Source organism: Poecilia mexicana, unplaced genomic scaffold, assembly GCF_051168715.1.
Source record: "Poecilia mexicana isolate PSO_F unplaced genomic scaffold, ASM5116871v1 scaffold_7, whole genome shotgun sequence".
In the NCBI taxonomy this organism is placed as follows: Eukaryota; Metazoa; Chordata; class Actinopteri; order Cyprinodontiformes; family Poeciliidae; genus Poecilia; species Poecilia mexicana.
This window is the reverse complement of record NW_028263376.1, coordinates 29131172-29153815: the sequence shown is the minus strand read 5'-3', so window position 1 is coordinate 29153815 and position 22644 is coordinate 29131172. Positions and strand designations below refer to the sequence as shown.

The window sequence follows — 22644 nt, the reverse complement described above, 5'->3', positions numbered from 1 at the left end:
GTTCTTTTAGTGATTTGCAGGGCTATTTTTGTGCCATACAAAATCCTTGGAAGTCAGAATAGAATTATTTGAAGCTTGGTTTTATTGTCCTTAATACATTTTCCAACAAGGTTTTCCTTTGAGGACTGAATATTTTCTTTGGGATAAAATGTACTGTCTTTTAACCCTACTCCAAACACGTAAAGCCAATGGTCAGCACATGTAGAGCACAACCAGTAACTCCTTTAATGCTTGTCTCGACATCTTGACAACTTGTTTGCCCAGATTTGGTCTTGGCAAACAAGACTAAATCATAACATAGACAATTGCAATTGTCAATGTTATGGATTGCTCATCTGTGGAGTTAAAGTCCTGGGTTCAAATCCCACCTGGGGATTTCTGTTTGAATCTTTGTATATTGAGAACCTTTTGATAATTTGTAACATCTCTACAAACAGCAGCTTTAGGCCAAAGATTCAAATATTACAAATAAATCAAACTAGAACACCTGAACTTTTTATATTGATGGCAGGGATGCTGAGCATTCAGTATTCAGTATTCCATTAGGCTATTTCCAGATAGTGACTCAACAAAGCTCTACTTTAAGGCAGTGCACACCATTGCAACAAGGCTCTTGCAGCATTTGGATCTCTTGCACCCCCCCGCCCCAAACAGATTTATTAGTTTTTCAGTGTCATTATTCACAAGGTCAAATTGAAAGAGTTTTTCGGTTATTTATCATGGTCTGATAAACAGACGGTATTTAAACCAGGGTATATGTTTATATTTGAGAGTCACTGTAAGAAAGAGGAAAAGTGTAGTAGCCTTCTTTCATCCAGCGGACAAAAAGCAATTTCACATTTCTGTGACCATGTTGCCAAAGCTTTTGTAAATCCATGCAAGTGATTATATACAATTCTTTACTTTTTCCTACATTTTCAGCTGCTTATATCATGTTGATCAGAATGTATAATATGGGATTTTGTTATATAGTCTCAACCCCCACAACATTTAAGCATAGGTTTGTCTTATAAGTCTTTACATACAAAATGTATGTAGTACACATTCATACATTTTAATGTATGAGCAAGATGTCATACATCAAAACAGAGTTTCCATTAGACCTTTTATTTATCTAAAACTGAGATTTTCCAATGTAAAAATATGTGAAGAGTTAGATCAACCAATGCAACCAATTTTCTGAAATAGCTCAAATGAACGCAACACAATACAAAAATTGAGATAGATAGATAGATAGATAGATAGATAGATAGATAGATAGATAGATAGATAGATAGATAGATAGATAGATAGATAGATAGACATAGTGTAATTTATCGAGCTGCCACTAGAGGTCCCTGTAGGCAAGGGAAGTAAACTACATGTGTTCACAAGTAATGAAACCAGTAAATAACTCCGTTAAAAAAATGAAAAATGTCACATTTATTTTAAAATTAAAAGATTAATATGATTAATATATAGATCGCTAACACCGCCAAATACTTATTTAACAAAATATTATAGGCTATTTCCATTTGTTTCATATTACTTTTAAACCAACTTTTGTATTTGAGAGCAGTCTTGGACAATAAAGCTGATTCCGACGTGTATTAAATATAAAGAAACACTTGATTGTGGGATTTTATTTATTTATTTTTTTTTACAACGTCATCTAACGTGTCATTTTGTAGAGCAAAGCTGATTAACAGCTGCACGAACCACGTCAGCATCAAGCGAGCTGACACGACTCCTGAAAGATGAGCTGTACTTCAACCAGCTGTTAGCGAACATTTCCTCACAATTGTTTATGTTCTGAATCTGATAAAACAAGAGGAAAGACAAGGTTTATTTTAAAACCAGAAGTATGCTTGACTGCGGGATGCTAAAAGGAGCATGTCCTGTCACAGCCTCTTCTAACTATTGCTGCTGAACCGGCAGCAGCGGACCGGTTCGACCCGGTTTGATCCTGTTTAGTCTACGGCACTGCAACGTGTAGTGTGGAGAATGCAGCAAAGCAGACCGAAACATGGTAGCTATTTCTGTGGGGGGGAAAAGATACAAAAACACCGTAGCTTTTGTAACATCTCTACAAACAGCAGCTTGTAGACAGGCAACCTTTAAATAAATACTACTTTTTTATATATAAAACCGGAACATATGATGAAAAAAATCCACCATAACCTAGCGCAAATATATACTGCAATAACGAGTTATTTGCAAAATACTACACTTAAATATAACTACTTTAAGAGTTTGACATGCATTTATTGTGTAATGCTTTTTGTGTTCACGATGATGCATGATGCCAGGAGACTGGAGGGTGTAAATCTCGCGATACTGCTGTGAATTAGCAGCGCTGCCCAGATATGGCACAGAAGGTTAATGAGGTCTTTTTCCGTTCATGTAGTTACTGTTCAAATCTAGCTGTCACGCAGAGTTTGAAAGCAAGTTTCTGTCTCAAATGAATTAGATTTTGTGTTCATATTCATATTTCATGTTTATTCAATTGTTATTTTCACAAAATGTACACTATGAGAAGGTCCAACAGAAAAAAATAGTAAAATACTTGACACACATGGGTTGTGCCATGTGTGTCAAGCTGAAGCAGTGCACTCCTGATACATTTAACTAAAAGAAAAAAAAACATATTCCAAATACCACTTATTTATGACTAGTGCAATTATCTGTCTATTCCCACTTTTTTTTTATTCAATTGTTTATGAGCCTATAGTCTCTTTAGAAAAGTGCCCCTAAATAAAAGAAATAATTCCTATTGGAAATGAAGTGTAAATATAAGATATGTTGCCATAAAATTCCACTTGGTGATTTTGTAAAATTTCTTTGGCTAGTCCATGCATTTCTATAAGGTTGGGTAAGTGCAACGATTCATCTTCAAGGAGCTCTGAAAAAACAAAACAAAACAAAAAAAACAACAATAAGAAGCCATCAATTCATGCAAAACACTTCAGCAAGAGAGAATAAGTACTAAAAGAAGAAATAATATTTCTTCCATTATACCATATTTTCACTGGCTCACCTGTCAAGTCCAGTATACAATTTTAAATTCTCCATCTTACATATAAATACCCAAATAATCATGCTTCAATATCTCAATATGGCTCCACACATTTTCAGTCAAATTAAACTCTGGACTGTGGGTAGGCCATTTCAAAACATGAATTTTCTGCCCATTCTGTTGTTGATTTTTATATTTAGACTGCTATTAAAGAATGGGAGGCCTTCCAACCTTTGACATGGAGCTTATCACCAAAGACAAATGTTCAAAACCCCAGCGGAAACATGCAAAAACATGGTCAGCATGAACAGTGGTTCAGACTGCTGCTTTGCAGCAAGGTCCTGGGTTCAAATCCATGCGACATAGAGTCTTTGAGCATGACGTTTAAATGTTCTCCCTGTTCATGGGTGGGTTCTCTCAAGGCACTCCAGCTTCCTCCCACAGTCTAAAAAGCATGACGACCAGTAGGTCAATTGAATACTCTAAATTGCCCTTAGGTATGAGCTTGTGCATGGCTGTGTGTCTTTGTGTTGGAGTGATGACTTGTTCAGGGTTTACGCCGCCTTTTGCCCAGTAACCACTGAAAATAGGCAAACCTGAAACCCCGCAACACTAAGCAGATAGACAATTGATGGATGATTTTTAAAGTAATATTTTTTATATTTATCATGGAAGAAATTACTTTAGCAAGAGTCTGGATAAGAAGAAATAAGAAATTTATTAAAACCTTGCAAGGTGAGAACAGAAAGTGTGGAGCCCAACGCAGATGGTCTTGCCATTTGTCTATTGTTAAGGATAGGGGATTCTTCTTTCATGCTAAAGAGGGCAGATAAGTTCTATGATGGGGAAGTAACACTTAAGATAGTCTCCAGGATCAAGGAGCTCTCCCCTGCTGTTATATGACACTGTAGACGTTTATGTGAGAGCAGCTTGACCAATCTCATGATAAGACTATGCAGAAATACCTAAAGCAGAAGAGGGGTGAGGATCCCATTATAAAATTTTCCATTACAATATTATATCTGGTTAATGAATTGTAAGCCTGCATCCAGGTAGTGAATCAAAATGTGGTTCAGCAAAGAGTTATGCATTCTATGCAACCAGATTATTGCAGCTCTTTTATTTTTTGTATTCCCCCACCCAACAGATTTGCTGAGTAATACAGGGTAATTCTCATAAATAAATAATGCACAAAGCCCCAGAAACCTGCCATTTAAATAAGGGTGTATAGACTTTTTATATCCACCACAATGGATATGTTTGTCTTCTAAAGTGTCTCAAAATGACATTTGTTGTGGACTGGGGTTACTTGACAACTAAATAGCTTCCGAGTTATACCCTGTGTAGGATACTGGTGTTATTAAAAAGTTCATTCAAATGCATGCAGTGTCCTGCTTTTATAGATCTTTCCCTATCCAATAGCAGTAACCAAGTAGTTCGTCTCCACAAAAAGAGGGGAGGGAGGGAGAAGTGGGTCAGCGGCATAATTTCTCCCAGTCGACACATCTGTCCCTAGATGGCGTTGGTAAACAATAGCCATAATCAAAATGCATCTTATTTTTTAAATAAACCACTTTTTGCCTCCTCAAATTAATACATAAAATTAGAAAAGGCTCCAGGTTGTGGTATTTCTGGCATGTAATGACCTTAGTTTATTTCCGGCGCTTTGGGGAGACAACGCCGTGGTTAGCCAAAAGCTCCTCACAGGGCTGGTCTGAACCGGTTCGGAGAATGCGCGGTCTCGAGCGCCCTGCAGACGTCTCTCGCAGTGCTTCTCGCTGCATTCCGCGCGCCACCAATAGCCTCGACCCTCCTGTTCTCCCCCACTCATTACGTTTTCTCTTCCCTCATTGGTTCAAGTGATCGAGACTCGCCCACCTTTTCCGGCTGCTGCGTGGACACCGAGACTCTACACGAGTTGCGATTGGCCATCTACCGTCCGAGCCTTTGTTTTGGGGCAGGGCACGAGACGCGGAGGAGTGGAGTTGTAAACTAAAGCGCGTGCACTTTTCAGCACCAATACCGCGTGGATAGCAGCCAAACTGACCAGATAGATAGTTGTTGCATCGGTTAGCTTGTTTCAGTTTAGCTGTTTTGATAGTCGCTGTTGCGTTGAAAAAGAAACTTTTTTTTTTTGTATCGGTTTTGACTCCTCAGCCGGGAACCCGAAGCGGCGAGGCTCTAGCTTTGTTTGCCTCGGTGGCAGGAAAGCTGCGTCTCGGTCGAAAGGGAGGCGAAAACACCCTCATTTTCTTCCTCTCTGTCTCGAACTAGTTTCTTTCTTTTTTCTCTCTCTCGCTTGGAGTTCGACGATCCAATCCACGACCAGACTAAATGGCCGGAAGCAACGGAAAACAAAGGTACTGAACAGTTTTCACCCGAGCCGGTTCGGTCCAGACAGCGGTTGAGCAAAGTGGTCTTGTTTTTAAGCCACATTTTCAGCCAGCTCTCACCGCTCGCCTCCATTGTGAGAGCATCTGTGCCGCCCGAATCCCGCGCTCCCACCACACACCTGCCTGCCACCCCCACCACCACCTCTCTTCACTCCACGGCGTATTTTTCAGCTGTTTCGCTAGCAAATCCACACTACAAACAATGTGCTCTCGGGTTTGGTTCGTGACCGACCGGCGTATCAGCCAGGAGTACCCTCAGGTCCAGATCCTCCGGGCTCTGAAGGAGCGCTGCGCCGACGAGGATGTTGAATTCCGCTACCTTCTCATGGATCAGATCGTGCTGACGATCAGCCAAGGGCAGCTAGGCAAGTATCGCTGAGCTAACTCATGTTTGATCAAAAATATGATGATTATGCGTTTTGATGCGGATTGCTACGTGTTTACGTTTTTGCTCGAACTTAAAGGCGGATGGTTATTGTTTTGCGATCAGACCGGTGCCAAGTAGGGCTTGCCCGGTCTGCCTTCTAGCGAGGAAGAGGAGCAGCACAGCAATGACCGCCTAACCCACTTTCAAGCTAGACTGCCTGCTGATTGACGGAAGAGATTGACGCTTGATTTAATTCTGCTGAATGTGCTGCATTTCCCGCCCATATAAGCTAATCAGCTGGATATGTTTAAACATATATTTGATACGTACAAGGTAGTCCATGCGTGGGAAATGTAGCTTTGGTTATTTTTATTTTTTTTTACGTCACTCTGTTTTTTTGGGGGGGGTTGCATTTGCTGAAATAAAGTGTTCTTAATTCAAACAATTATTTCAGATGTATAATCAGGGAATGCACCTTACCTCAATGCAGCTACAGCATCACCATATGTTGATATTTTCAAGGCTTTTGCTCATAATTCATTTCAGTTAGTGTGCACAGCTAAAGTTAATCAACAACAAATGTCATCTCAAGGACTTTTCAAGATAAACGGCTCCAGTTCGTTGTACTGAAATGTAGCCAGTCCAGTACAATCTGGACAGATTCAAATTTAGTACAGTCTAATTTGATCCTGGCTAAAATGTATCAAACTGAAACATAGTTTTGAAAGGGCTTTGGTAAAGGAGCAGTCAGGACTATATTTTGACTGTCAATTGTTGTTGATCACTGACTGGTATGTCTGCATTGCCAACGTGGAGTCTGTATCTGGGATCAAAACATTTCATATGCAGCAGAAGGCCTTGGTAGGCTGATAGTGCCAAAGAGCAGCTTTAAAATAAACAGATTGACATGGAATTTGTGAGTATGGTGTGAAGTGGGGCTGGGGCACTGGATGAGAGGTGTGAGGGTCTAAATTAGCACATAAATGCTGTAGTTTGAAATTAGCAGAGGGTGAATAGACAGGAGAAAATGCAGGATGGGTTGGGATGGGTCTCACACATCGTCCTGCCGAACGAGCTTGTTGCATTTGTCAGCCATGTTGACGATTTGCGCATGCAATTAATTACCAGGCATCTTTAAAACTGGAAAGAGGCAGACACAAAGCAGTCTGACCCAACAACCAGGCTAATCTGTAACTAAATAGGAATGTTTAAATGTCCTGAATACCCATTGAGAGATCACATGGGTTAATTCACGTTTTCCAGGTGGATCACTGTCCAGATCTGTGGCTTAGTGGGATACTCACAAACAGGGTTCTTAGTTTGGCTGGTAATCCATACTGGCTTTAAGTGTTCGTACAAATGTCTCTTGAGCCTTGGCTTGACATCACAGATTAAGAACAAGTGGACAGATTGTCTGTGACGAAGTCTTCCTACGTGGGAAGTCACAAAATGCATGTGTTATATGAATGGGTTAACCATAGATCCTGTAGATCAACTATTTAAACCTAGATTGGAAAAAAAAAAGGACTTTTTGGATTCTACGGCACTGCATGAAAATACACGTGGATTGGGATGCAAAACTAGAGCAAAGAGCAGAATAAACAAAGACATATCACTGTTATAAATTAGACAGGACCAGCTTACAATCCAAGTCTGGCCCAGTTTAGTGGTTTCAGTGCGAATGTAGATGGAGGCATCTCTAATAGCGGCAACACTAGTTGTTTTTGATGACGAATAATCTCGGCTGCCATAAAACAGCTGAACCCAGCAGCCCAGTCTGCGAGCAGCATTTCACATCCCATGATTGGATATATTTAAAGCCCTGACATCAATGGTTTTCATAAGCCTCTGTGTTCCTGGTGCGTGGCAGTGGGCGTAGCATTACCCGCTGATGATAAATGCAGCATGTTTGTGCCAGTGAACATGGAAGACTGAGATACCGTGAACTTTGTTCACCACTGGAAGCTATGTGAGCATCAGTAGTGTTATGAAAATAATGCTTTATTTCTCAGGAAGTATTGACTCAACTTGTAACAACTATGACATAATAGGTTAACCCGAGTATTTGTTGCTTAAATTATTGTTTTTTGTTTGTTTGTTTGTTTGTTTGTTTTACATATTCAGTCTATTCAGACAGATGTTATGTTTAAGTTACTTAGTGTTGTCTCATTGCAGAGCTGTGATGTGACCTATTTTATTGACCAAGTTGCAAATGTAGTCCAGTTTGCTGAGGATAACTTTGAGCCCAAAAAGGATCCATTTGCATTTTATTGCTTTTCGCAAATAAGCTCCTATCTTGTTGTTTTTCTTATCTAGACATAAAATACATTTTCTCAGAAACCACACATTTCCATATTTATTCTTAAACTAAACTAAGCTAAATATATAGTTGTGCTTGTTTCCTGGTGTCTCTAATTGGTTATGATGACATCAGAAAGGCAGCGTAGACCGCCAAATCACCGTTAACTGAAAGTCTCGCTGCTGAAAAGGATCACACTATTTACCCTCTGATCATATGATCCAAGTTTGACCAAGCATTTAGATAAGGAATTTGTATGGTTGCAAGTAGCCAATAGAGCAGTGTTTGCTTAATGACTTAAAGCCTTTGAACTTTATATTTTCTAATGCAAAAGTAATTGCTTCAGCTGGAATGCGAGTAATTTGTGTTGTTTCTGTACAACCAGCCATGTTACAATGTAATAAAGCTTACATTACAGGTAAAAAAATTACAATACTCCTTTTTTTAATACTAAGTTATTCTGTAAGTTAGTCTGCTAACACAAGTCCATATTTACGTAATAGTCTACTCAATCTCCATCTAAGTTGTATTGATTACTAATACCGGATGTACAAAATTACAGAGTGAAAGAGGAAATAAATTTCCGTTATTAACAACAGAGCTGCAAAGGCAATAGCCAGTACAAACTATCACAGCATTAATGAAATATATATATATATATATATATATATATATATATATATATATATATATATATATATATATATATATATATATATATGTTTACTAATCTAAATTGCTTTTATTTTAAGCAAAAGAAAAGATGGAATTATTCTTACCACTTTTAAAAATGTAAAACATCTTGATTAATATAACTATAATGTTATCGCTAACATTTATACAATATCTCAGTTTCACACAAACTTAAAATAAAAATCTATAGGATGAAAAAAAAACTATAGAATGGACACTTGCTAAGTGTAGAAATGATTTTTAAATAAACAAGGCTATTCGGGATATTTGATCTCATTCTGTTCTTTATAGAGTAATGCCAGTGTGACAAGCTGATATTAACAGGTTAGTAAGTCAGGCCTGCAGGAGCAGTCGGCTCCTCCTTGCTTAACACTGGTAGGTTTCATGTTGCCATATGTTTTTAACAATAGTGGGTACCGCTCTTTGTCTTCTTGTAAGTGACAGAAATGCATTCATTAATAAACAGCTGAGAGGTTCAGTAAAAATGTACCAGAGTTTGCCTTCAGGCCAGTTTTTTTTATTAGCAAGCCCTGATGCAAAACTGCGTCTATAGGATATAACTTTGAGAAACAATATCTTAATAATGAAACATTATAAATTACAAAGATTAAATGATGACTAAACGTAAGCAAAAACATGTGCATGATGAAGTTGTCATGGAAAATATCCAACAATAACAGCTGTGATCCTCAGAAAAGCTTTGCCTTTTTGTTTGGACGCAAAAAGTCCAGATTCAGAATGTCACTTATGTGAAGCTTTAAACTAATATTAACCAAACGTTGTCTTTCTGAATGGGATTATGCATTCTCTGGCAGCTCCTCAAAACAGTTTAGGTAGTGCAACACACTTACTCTGGCATTTCACTAAAAGTGCTTGAAGGCATAAGTTAGCAATTTTTCAGCAGACCTGTTTTGACATTGAGCTGCTTGCTGTTACTTGACACCAGTCATCAGTTCACGCTTTGTACAAGTATAAAACGTATCCTAATCTGTCATTTATTCAAGCAACCAGTTACAGTAGGTGTTACTACATCAAAATATCACAATTTGAAAGTGTCACAATCTCTTTAGTATAGCGTAGCATCTAGTAATTAATATTCTTCCCGGCTCCTTCGGTGTTGTGTAGCTCATAACTCATTTTTAGTCACATTTTACAGTGTCTTCAGTGCCTTAATTTAAATTATGTAAATATTAAAACAATCCATGGATTTCTTTAATTTAGTCTGGTCTCATGTTTGCTGCTGGTATGAACATATGTGGCAGCTAAAACAGGCAGCTCTTTAGTTTGCTATCAAACCAAAGAAAAAGGGTTTAGTAAGCTTAAGTCAGACTGGGCAGTGAATTACAGTGCTTTCAGGATGGACATGACTGACTGACCAGCCAGACACACTGGAGCAGCGTTTGTCAGTCTGCTTTGTGACGTTACAGCGGCATGTATAGAATGCCCGCTATTCTTTAAAGCTTTGTTGGTCAGGATGGAAATGGGACGAACCTACACAGTCCGTTGAATAAAGTGGAAACAGTTTGATCGGCGGAACCAACAATAAAACACAGCCCTCTCGGTTTTTAATATAAACCGACTGAATTCCTAGAACACTACTGTGTTCTCGAATCATTATCCAACTAAATTGCAAAGTTTCTTTTATAGTTTTTTTTTTTTTTATGACGGTCACATGACAGACAGCCAAAAGCACACACACACACTCGTGCTGATGAATAGGGCTGATTCATCCGGCTTGCTCATTGGTCTCTGTTTGGTCCCCCTGGAGACGGAGACGAGCGCTGTGAATACTGTCTGTCAAAAACCATGAGAGCACATCCCCTGACGCTTCCCACTGTAACAGCACTCATGGTGCCTGCAAAAACCACCAGTGTGTGCGAGAGTGCTGAATGGAGAGAGGCAATGAATCCTCCCGCTTCTTTGCCGAGATCGTCAAGAGGAAGGGGACGAGGAGAAACAGGAGGGGCGGGGATCTTTTCATGACTTCTTCATGCTCTTCTATTTTAATGCGACACATTCCCTCCTAGCACTGCCCTCCTGGCTGGTGTTTATTTTATCTTTAATCACGTCCTCTTTTTACCTGTTTACACAAAACAATATGTACAAAAAAAATAAATCCACGCTCAAATTCATCTGCCCACATATCAGCTTCTCTTGACCTCTAATGATCTCCGCATGTTTTGTCTCGTCTCTGAAAAGCCTGCAGCTTGGATGAGGGCTAAAACTCGCATCATAGTGAATGCATTGTGCAAATGTGTCTTCTCCTCCTGTCGTCTGGACTCGGAGAACTTGCAAATACACACATCTTCGTTCCAATCGTCCAAACGAGTTGCTGTGATCACAGGCTGAAAAATCTTCCTGCGTGCCAACTAAAAAAAAAAAATACAATAATTTTCCAATGAAATTCTGCCAAACTGTGGTCCATGGCCGATGAATATGCCATCTGTGCTGCAAATATCAAAGCAGTGCACTCATGTGATTCTGTTGTGAGGCTTCATAAGGGTGTTAGCGCTAGAAGGAAGCTTACAGGTGCTTTTTGAGCCAAATCTGTGTAGTTTCTGTTTCGCCGGCAATATACTTCACAGGATTGTGTACTCCCCCCTTGTCAATTCATTCCACCCTGAATTGAAACGGCTGATCAGTGACCAATTCAGACGTGCTCAGATAGCCTTTTGTTCCTCGGCTCGAATTTGCATGAGAAAAAAAAGTGGTGTCAGGCTGAGGCATTGGAAGCCAAGGTCGATTTGACTTTCAATAAAGCAGAGCTAAACATTTTAGATCCTGGTCACCACTTGCATTAAGACGGTATTTGACTATTAAACTATGGGGTGCCGTGTGTGAAATTGCACAGACATAAATTAACAGTAATAATTTGTGTTATTTAGCTGGTCATAAGAGGAAAAAATGGGAATTAATATTTTCACCATGTTAATCATTCTTGTCACAGCTTCAAACTGTGACAAATGTCAGTTTCAAACTAAATATTTAATTTACCAACTAACTATTTATTTAGCTTCAATTTAAATACTTAGCTCGAAAACATTATTTAGCAAACTAAGCATTCAGTTAACCAACTAAATATTTGCTTGCTAACTATCTTGCTAACCAAATATTTAGTTTGGAGCTAATTATTTAGCTTGTAAGCTAACTATTTGGCTCTCTAAATAAATATGTATCTTGTTAACCTAAATATTTAGTGTTCATCTAAACATTTAGTTGCCTAACTAAATGTTTAGTTTGTAAAACTAAGTATGTAGCTTGCTAACAAAATGTTTAGTCTGGCGCTAAATATTTAGCTTCAAACTGTGACATTAATAAATAAATGGATAACATGGTGAAAATATAATTTTTAAAAATTATTTTAAAAATAAAATATTGTTTTTTGATAAGCTAAATAACCAAAATTATTGCTGTTATGTGTTAAACTATGTATTTTTTTACAAATGCCACTGCATATTAAACAAGGTATGGAAGACTGGACTTGATTATAGCCCAATATATCATGGATATTTTTATTTGAGTGCATATTTTAAAATCAAGAGATGCAATCCTGGGATTTCAGCGGTTCAGAGGTACACTGAATCCACAGAACAGTGAATCCATTATATCACGAAAGCTGTTTAGTTCTTGCTCAATGAGCTGCATATTGCAGTACTACTGAGAGCTAAGGCAGGAGGGACTTTCAGAACATGCATCATCGGGTTGTGCATGTTTCGCTGCAGTCCCTGCATGCCTCTGCTTGGTGCACTATATTGACCAACTTACTCCTTCTACTCGTATGAAAACTGGGTCTGGATGCGATTTTCCAAAGGTGGAGTCGGCTGTTTTTTTTTTTTTTTTTTTTGCGCCAGACATCCAAGCCCTTAAACATTTTTTCCAGACTTTATTTGTGACCAGGAAAATAAAGGTGTAAATACAGCTGCGTGGCCTTTTGACGTCTGAACACAGAAAACAAGTCATGCGTTTTGCTCACACCTGTAGTTTCTAGATAACAGAGGGTCAAACGGCAACAAAAACCGAAGATGTTGAGCAGATTGTGCAGTTTGATGTTTTTCTGCTTCGTGTGTTTTCCAGCTGGTGATGTGTTCTGTTGTGATGAAAATAGGAAAAGCACAAAAAACCTAAGACTTCTTGCATATTTTTTTGGCTTGAGTTAAACTACTTTTTTATTTAAACCTTTGAACAATCAACTAGCCACTGTAAACATCAATATTCACCCATTTCTTGATTAATATTAGTCATTTCTTATCCGTTATTCATCAACCCTTCCTCCTGATCCTCCTCCAGGTCTGCGGGTGGAACAGGAATTGGTGACATCTTATCCTCAGGTGGTGCTAGTGCGAGTCCCCACGCCCTGGGTGCAGTCCGACAGTGACATTACCGTGCTGCGCCACCTGGAGAAGATGGGCTGCCGGCTGATCAACCGGCCCCAGGCCATACTCAACTGTGTCAACAAATTCTGGACCTTCCAGGAACTGGCTGGCCATGGGGTCCCTCTTCCCGACACCTACTCTTACGGTAAAAATATATTTTTTTAGACCTTCTTTAATGACAACAACAAGCAAAGCAAGGTTCTGTACAATTTTTACAACTTCCCAGAATGAGAACAAACATTATGGTGACCATGTTCTGAACCTGAAATCCATTAAAGGAACACATTGCACAAGAGTTGTGGAAAAAGTATGAAATGTTTCTTTAGATAAAACCTGGTGTAGATAAAACCAGGGTTTCTTGTAAGAAGTTGTAAAAATTCAGCAAACATCATATGAAGCTTCTCCTTCAGCTTCATTATGAAACCTTGTATTTTTATTGTATAGTGCTTTGAGAAAGTAATCACACCGCTTACATTTTTTGTCACAGTATTAAATGACCAACACAAGCTTTATTGTATGTTATTGGGCTTTAATCTAATAGACTATAGATACAAAGTGCTGATTATGGAGAAAAACCAACTCTGTAGAGTTTGTTAAATGCACTGTGAAACATGGCAGAAGCACCATCATGCTGCGGGAAGCTTTTCTTCTGATTTTTCAGATTTTTAATTGTGAAACATTGAGAAAACCGTGTATGAACCGTTGTGGAAGGCACTTTAAAAGCCTGCGTAGGCATTTCCTGCTTAAACACAAACCTAACAATTAAAGTTTTGATAAATGGAAAGAAGACGAGGAGTACAGCAGAGCCTCTCGTGTTTATTTATCGTGCGTTGTGGATTTTTCTAACAGTGCACATTTCTTTGTGTTTAAAAAAAAAAAAAAAACTGCTTTACTGTGGTTTTCATGACAGCAGAAAAGGAAGGATAGAGACAGCGGGAGGAAAAAAAAGAATGAGCGGGGGCTTTTTGGCCTACATTCCATGTGTTTCTGAGCACAGTAGGCCAGGCGATGCATGCAGAGCAGCTGGAGAGCTTATGTAACCAGCCCCCCCCACCAGCACCTCCCCTTGCCCTTTCATTTTCCAAAATAAAGCATGCAATTGCTTTGCTGCTTCTACCAGTGACTACCATAGCAGCTCACCGGTTGATTTGTTATCTGCTGTCTCCCTCCACGCTTTCAGGCACCTTTTTTTTTTTTTTTGTTCTAGTCTGAGTGAAAACACATGTGATTTAGCACACCAGGAAAGAGCCAAGTCACAGGGTTGTTTGCATCTGCTGCTTTGACTGCATGCCAGGTAAGTGCAGGCAAGAGAAGGAAGACTCTGAGACCGCATCAGGGGTGGGAAATGAGAAAACCTTCATTTATGTAACCTGTTTTTTTTTATTTTTTGTATTTTTTTGTATTCCCTCCCCAATTCAAAACAGGAAGCCGAAGCATATCGCAAAACAAGCCGCCATTATAAATCACTGTCAGATATGCTTGGCTGCCTTACATGACATGCATCGGTCAGTGACTCTGCTCCTCTGTTCTGCTAACCAAGGCAACAGATCCAAGCACAGGCAGCACTCCTACAGCATCGCTGTTTTGAGTAACTCTTGTTTCCATGGCAACGTGCTTCTCCCCGCCACCCCCCCCCCCCTGCTCGTCCTGCCAGATTGGCTGTGATGTGTGAACCATGTCACAGGAGGAAGAGCAGCTCCTAATGTACTTTAATGTGTGGGTGTGGATGCATGTTTCTGTGTGTGGGTGTGTGTGTGTGGGTGTTTGGATGGGCATTTCTCAGGGGGGCACGACAACTTCCGTAAGATGATCGACGAGGCAGAGCCGCTGGGATACCCGGTGGTGGTGAAGAACGCACGTGGCCACAGAGGTAAGGCGATGCGGCCATTACTTTCCTGTCATTCACCCAGGTCACCACAACGCACTTCAAATTGTCCACATGAAGGGGATTTTAGCCCACCCTGACATGAAATTCATTGACAGAGTGTTAAATGGTTACCACTCCGCCGCTGTCACAAACACAAAACCCAGTCTTGTAAAGACGGGTTAATAATCTGTGTTTCTAGTTAACAAACGAGCGCTCCGCTTCATCATTTTCCCTGAGTTCATAAGGGGCTTGAGCCGTTAATATACCGCCTCAAAGACAAAGCGCCCGTTCTTAATGAAGAACCATTAGCTGATTCCTATTCCTATTCATAGCTAGTGCTTTGTTAGAGGCTCGATGAAGAAATGACCGTGGTATTCGGTAGCCGAGGCTTCCATCACGTAGCGTTGTTCTCCTGGACGGCTGCCACTGCTGAACCATAACTGTGACATTTTTATGCTTGTTTGTTGTCTCCTTATTAGCTGACCATTGCAGTGGTTGAAACCCAGCTTCCTTCAGATACTAAGGCCTGTAAACAAATGTCTAGTCTGGGTATTATTTGTTAGCATTGGACAGATTTAAAATGTCCAAACCAAAATGTAATCTCATTTTGGAGCGTTAATTCAAAGTTTATAATAATTGTGTCACAACACCAATAATCTGACTCGCATCGAGGCCTCTTCCCAATATATTCTGATAATAACACTGAGTAATTACCATTTTAGGATACATGATCCCACAGCTATAAAGTGCTGATCGCTGGAACAGCTCAGAGGTCCAGCATAGAGGCAGAGCTAATTAAAACGGGCATCTTCTATGCTGTGTGAGAAGAGGCTCTGAGAGTCCTGTCAGCACTTTGAGACATGGGAGTTGCTCACCAGAGAGCAGCTGCTTGTAAGCAAAATAGCCGCTTAGCCTGAACTCGCATTTCATAATGGACCGCTCCTGCAAATATATGAACATTTATTTAACTTTAACAAGTCTGTGTGTGACGTTGGCCTGAAGAGTTGCTCATTTTTTCCTTTCTTCTCCTCATTTAGTCTCTCCTTCCTTCTCTTAGGCAAGGCTGTGTTCCTGGCGCGCGACAAACACCACCTGACGGATCTGTGTCACTTGATCCGCCACGATACCCCCTACTTGTTTCAGGAGTACGTGAAGGAGTCTCACGGCCGCGACGTGCGGGTGGTGCTGGTGGGCGGCCGTGTCGTTGGCTCCATGCTGCGCTGCTCCACCGACGGACGCATGCAGAGCAACTGCTCCCTGGGTAGGTAAACAGTTGAGAGGCACCGATCACACACGTTTAATTACCCCGCACGCCTCGCTACCTCATCCGTACAGTTGGCCGCTCTGCTTCGTTTCGACTGATCTTTAATTTGCCAGACTTCTGTGTTTTCATTGCGGTGGCTTTTGCAGCATACAGTTTCAGAGAGAAGCTGAAATACACTCAAGGAAGTAATTTTTGTGCCTTTTTGGAGGCATTTCTTATGTCACTAAAAGAAATATTTGAAATTGTGTCTTTTTAAAAAAACTTTCCTTAATCCACACTAGGGCTGTTGTAAACGAATATTTTAGTAATCGAGTAATCTATCGATTATTCTTACGATTAATCGAGTAATCGGATTTTAAAAAAAATTCTAAAATGAAATATTGGTAAATCTGGCATAATACCGGTGTTACTATCAGATATCAATATCAGTCCAATTTTTCATATTTGAGCATCCCTAACAGTTGCTTTTTTGTAGTTTAGAAAACTAACCTGTAACAATAATAGCTCACTTTCTAAGTTAACCAGAAGAAAAGTTATAGAAAAATCTGAAATTATATTGAATTTAATAACAAAGAGGCAGGCTCACAAATATGCTTATAAAAATGTCTACGATCCAGCTTTTAGTTTATGTATTCATCTTCAGTGAGTTTAATAGATTAATTAAACTCACCTTGCCACCTAACCTGTCACGCTTTGGGTTTGAAAATACGGGAAATGCCGCCTGGAGTGGGAAGAGAGGGCGAATGAACGAACGTAACATGGGGTGGAGGGGAGGAAATAGACCAGCGGACTGACGAACCGTTAGACCGGGGGACGAACACGGGGGGAAGCAATACGGGATATTTACGACACCTTCACTGGTCACACTCAGAAACTCATCTACCAGCCATGTACGATGCGCTCCGCCACCCGTTTCTTCAGACCGGGATATGAAATTTATTGTGCGGTTCGTCGGTAAAGCTACATTTACACGGTAAGCATCAGCTACTCAGCCGCCCGCCCTGTTCAGGCTATCCGCTCACCTCAGCGCTCTTCCCGCCGTTCGCTTTCAACCAGCAGCCCCGGAGGAGAAATGCTGCCGTACTCCAGGTATTCCCCCAGTCATTTTAAGGATGCTTATTGGTTCCCCAAAAACGATAAAAAGTCGGGCATTATCATCAATCAATAAAATCCCCACGGGCCAATCTTGAAGATTGGACTTTATGCCGCTGAGACTTAGCTTTTGTCAACAACTCAGAGGCGGAAGTGAGAGCTCCGCGCAACGCAAATGAAGTCCCGGCCGGAACACAGTGCGCTAACTAATAAAACATAAATTAACGAAGCTTCGAGGCAGGTAAATTTTCCTCGAGGAATTTTAGTAATCGAGGTACTCGAATCATTCGAGGAATCGTTTCAGCCCTAATCCACACTGAATAAAAACTATACACATTCAAATATTCAAGCACTCTTTAAATACTGGAATAAGTGTCCCTTAGCAAGTTGCATAGAAACCACACACTTCTGTAGCTATTCTGTTGGATATTTATTTGTTGCAATTTCATTATTTTGCATGTATTTGAGTACCTCCACCATAAAGTGTTTACTTTCAAAGGGCTCTAAACTATTGTGCAATGTTTGAGCATTTGTACTTTTATAGGTATATAGAGATGTAACTACTCTTATTTATGCTGTTTTATTATGTCTTTAATTTACTGGCATTTGTGTTTTATGCTCATGTAAAGCCTCACTTTCCCCCATTGGGACCAGTAAGGGAACATTTTTCCTGCCACAGAACTGGCTTGTAAACCTGAAAACAATGTACCAGATCTCAGGTACTTTCTTTTATTTTGAAGGTCTGTTTTAATGTGATAATCCTGGTGCTTTGGTAAAAGTGAATAGAAAAATGGAGGTTTAAATTATTGAATATCTCCTCAAAAACAGCCAACCAGAATAAAGTCAAAACCTTTCTCGTGGCTACAAACCCTACAAAAGGTGTTTATCAGAACATTTGTCTGTGTGTGTGTGTGTGTATCTGTGCACCCATGGAAACATGGTTAGAGTGCATTTACTAAATGTGCATAATATAATAATACAACCAGACGAGTGTAGTCAAGCTTCTCACCAGCACTGTCATTAGGTAAATAATTCACGTCCTGATTTCATCTGTGAAAAGCTTCCTCCTACTCTAAGCTTTAACTCCACTTCTGCTGCCATCAGTGAATGGGAGGCAGCGTTTCAGACTGTATCCCTCCAAATGTGTGGCAGTGCAGAATCAACACTTGTGTTTAATTCACCCTTAGAACTTAAAGTGACACAGCACTCAAGTTGATGATGCTGATTTCCAATGTCAGCGCATGAGTCCTGCTGCTAGCCTGCACGAAGATGTGATGCTGTGTGACATAATTAGGTCATCGGTTGGCAGACTATTTATGTAGCAGAACAAGATTTTAGAAATGAAGAAAGGAAGTCCGTTTTTTCAGTTATAGCTTTCATTTAAATATTTCATGTTTCTTTATGCGTCCCACATGGTTTTCTACTGCATCGGCTACAATCAGTTCTGTTTGTTTATTCGGTGTATCCACTGACCTGGCCTGGTGTCTCTGACCGTTTAGGTGGCGTGGGGATGATGTGCCCCCTGAGCGAGCAGGGCAAGCAGCTGGCCATCGAGGTGTCCAACATCCTGGGCATGGACGTGTGCGGCGTCGACCTCCTGCAGCTCAACGACGGCTCGTTTGTGGTCTGCGAGGCCAACGCCAACGTGGGCTTCATCGCCTTCGACCAGGCCTGCGGGATCGACGTGGCGGGGATTATCGCTGACTTTGCCCTCTCCACGCTTCCCAGCCGCCTGACTCGCAAGATGTCGCTGCTGTCCGTTGTGTCCAGCACCAGCGAGACCAGCAGCGAGCCCGAGGTGTGCATGGTGAACGCGGGCGGAGGCTCCCTGCCGGAGGCCGTCTGCAACATGAGCGTGGGCTCGTCTTCCAGCGAAAGCGACCCCGAGCTGGCCGAGCCCTCGCAGTCGTCGCCTCGCCGCTCGCCGGCCTCCGCCCTGTCCGACCTCCCCGACCTCCCCGACGCAGCGTACAACTTCAACAACCTCCTGGCCAATGAGATCAAGCTATTGACTGAGTGAGAATCGAACAAATTCGCATACACGCCACAGTCACACACACGTACAGCGCATACACTTGTACAAGCATTCGTTTAAAATAAAGAAACAAACAACTACGCACATATCACCCTGAAACAGATGTTCATGACAAAAAAACAGCTGAGAGAAACGGATCACACATTCTGACACAGCAGAGACAAACATCCAAACTGGAGCCTTCTCCCGATGAGCAAAAAGATCTACGGCTGCTCCCCTGACTCTCCTTTCTTTGCATTTTTTTCAAATCCCACGGAGGCATGTAAAATCGATGTATGCTGTCAACTTATCACAAAGGCATACAGCATATGAGATACCTGCCAAAACTGGCCTCTTCTGGTGTATATTTGTTTTTATGTTGGGATGGGTGAAGAATTTTAGTAAATGCCATGTTTTTAACCCTCCTCACAATGCAAAAAGAAAAAAAAATGCAAATAAAGGTTCTCCTGGTGTGGCAAGGTTTGGTTGATGGCGGGCAAAATGAAGTATTTTTAGGTTGAATGTACCCTGACGCTAGGCATATCGTTCTGTCGGTTCCTACTTAGCAGTGAATCGCTCCCGAAAATGACAGATAACAAGACGGAGAGACCAAACTGCAGGTGTGCAAACTTTGACGTCAGAAAGTAGTCGTCCTGTTCTGCTAAAACTCATACATCGAGATGATTTCACAACATTTTTCAGTTTACATTTTAGATTGTGTGTTGGATTACCAGCAGCAGCAGCAGCAATCTGCTTTTTAAAAAATAATAATTAAAAAAATCTCACGAAATGCCTAGCACTTTATTAAAACAGCTTTGTCATTTTCTCTCCTAGACGACATTTTTTTTTAGGAAAGATGAGAGCATATTCGAGTCGTGTCATCACCTGAAAGCAAAATATACCTCAGAACAGAGATGTCTCACTGCCATAGGACATCACAGACACATACAGAACATATCAGCTTAGGCCCTAACACCTTACAGACCTGGTGTCCCTTCCTTTCATGTCTAGGACCTAAAATATAACTGTGTGTAACATTTATGTTATGTTAGTTTTTTTTTTTTTTTTTTTTTTGTAAGTATTAGATAGCGAAATTTAACTTCATGGCTTATTAGTATGCAGCTGATGAAACTGGAACAGCCGGACAGAAAAAAAATGGCCAAGGTTGCTGTTTTTTTTAAAAAATTTTTTATTATTATTATTATTATTTTTTTTTTTTTTTATAAGCTACTGTGGACAAACTAGATTGTACAGACCTGTGACCTGTGGCTCCGAAGCTGCAATTTGGTGCTAACAGTCGTGGATCCGGTTAGTTCACAGTCATGTTAACTCTAGATTTTTATTGTTCTCATAAATCCTCTGTTAGTTGTTGAAGAAAATCAACCCACCTTGTAAAGAAAGAGGAGAAAAAAAGGAAATATATTTTTAAAATTGTCTTTAACAGAATGTTTTCTTTTTGTTGTTGTTTTTTTCCCCCCCTTATAGAATATAGAAAAATCCAGAGATTTCAGCAGCCAAAACTTTATCATTTGCAGCTTTTGTTCCTCTGGATTTACCTTCTATGTACCTTATAGGAGAGGAATAAGGCAGGAGACAGTATTGTCCATTACTTGGGAATATTATCAGGCCAACTTTGATCAAAAGCACAAGTAAAAATCCCGAATCGTCCACATAGTCGTCTTTTTTTAGGCTTGCAACCCTTTCTGTTGAACACAACTCAGGGAAGCAGCCTGGATCTCAGTCCTGACCCTTCCAACAAAGGTATGGAATATCCATCCAAGCTTAAAACATGTCATAAACATAACACATACTTACACGTAGACCAAAACAACAACGAGAAAAAAAAAAAACAACAATGAAAAAAGGTTGTAAACTACAGTATGACATGTGGTGTATACCATGGTTAACATGCACTTTTTTCCTTGCTTGTTTCATAATTGTTCCATGTTTTCTTCCTAATTTATGGGATTTTTGAAGAAGAAAAAAAAAAGTGGTTTGTGTGCACTAATATTGTCTCAATAAAGTGAAACCTCTGTGAAGCTTGTTTCCCCCTCCCCCCCCCTTTTCCTTTGTCGTGGGCCAAACTTTCCTGTCTGGGGTCAAACATCGTCCTGCTGGAGGGTTCGGCATGTTAACCGGGGCGTGAGGGGTGGAGAAAGGGCAGCTTTTATTTGAATCTCTCGTGTCGGGTGATCGCAGTGGCTCCACACCGTTTACAACACTACTGTGATGTTGTTTGGTATCTACATGATCAAAACGATCAAAAGCTGTGAAATCTGTTCATGTCTACATTGGCAAACGCGCGAGTACGGCGAGCGTGGCCGGCAACATCCCGAACACTTCGCTGGGTGGACTGTAACATTCCCCGTCTTGTCTTTGACTCTGCATTAAAGCTTGTATTTGTACATCTTGTACATCGGTGAAGATCCCAGGCATAAATAGCCATCGACAGGAAAGAAACACTTGTTCGTCTCACGCAGATCCTGTTGTGTGATAATTAATTTATATCACGACAGAGCACATCTCGTCAGCATTACCCTGCTAGCTCCGATAGTGCGGTCAGATTGTCTTAACTCTGATTTTTTAGGGTGAGAGCAAAATCATAAGCTGTTTTCAGTCATGCCTGGTCTTTATTAGTCAGCTGCCATGACGAAAAAATTCAGTAAATGAGACAGACGTCAGGAGTAAAGTCTGTGGACGAGCTTGTGTAACTGGGTGGGAAGCTGTGAACTGCTGTTTAAAAAGGTTACTATTACATGTCCAATGCTATCCTCCATAACTATTTGCTCATGAAACTAAAAAGGGAAATTAGAATTATTCAAGTTTTTGTTTGAACAAAAATGTAAATGCCAAAAAACAGTAACCTTTTTTTTTTCTTTTTTTTGTAGGTCAGTACAGTTAACACTAATAGAGAACATAGCAAAGAATATTTTGACAAAGAATCGTACCTAGACATTTCAAAGGAGGTTTTAGTTGCTGAAAGATTTCCAGCATACTTTTATTTGCAAGATCTAAACTACATTGGAGCTTATGTGACTCGCTGCAGCTCTCCGCTCATGATACATAAACTATTTACTAGGGAGTTCAAGATTGCTAAGATGGAAAATATGACCGCGGTTGCATAGAAACTGTCTTAGCAAATGTCATTGACCTTTATTCTTTTTGTTTCTGACACAAGATTGTTGTTCACAAATGTCCAAAATCATGTAAATACAGATCCCGCTCTTTTTTTTTTTTTCTTTTTTTTGATTAAAAATAAAGAGTCATTATTCAAACCAACGAAAATG

General features: G+C 40.3%; 1 protein-coding gene across 1 annotated transcript; it reads left to right on the top strand.

The window, feature by feature from the left end:
* Nucleotides 1-4496: 4496 nt before the first annotated feature.
* rimkla (ribosomal modification protein rimK like family member A) lies at nucleotides 4497-22642 on the top strand. The gene is made up of 5 exons (XM_014973127.2): nucleotides 4497-5753; nucleotides 13035-13265; nucleotides 14904-14990; nucleotides 16045-16248; nucleotides 18843-22642. The coding sequence occupies exons 1-5, from the start codon at nucleotides 5591-5593 to the stop codon at nucleotides 19361-19363; spliced, it is 1206 nt and encodes a 401-aa protein (XP_014828613.1). The 5' UTR covers nucleotides 4497-5590; the 3' UTR covers nucleotides 19364-22642.
* Nucleotides 22643-22644: the final 2 nt, after the last annotated feature.

Coding starts and splice junctions, on each gene's coding strand:
- rimkla (XM_014973127.2), top strand. CDS start 5,591: ATGTGCTCTCGGGTTTGGTTCGTGACCGACCGGCGTATCAGCCAGGAG. Junction 14,991..16,044: donor GAACGCACGTGGCCACAGAG/GTAAGGCGATGC, acceptor TCCTTCTCTTAG/GCAAGGCTGTGTTCCTGGCG. Junction 16,249..18,842: donor GCAGAGCAACTGCTCCCTGG/GTAGGTAAACAG, acceptor CTGACCGTTTAG/GTGGCGTGGGGATGATGTGC.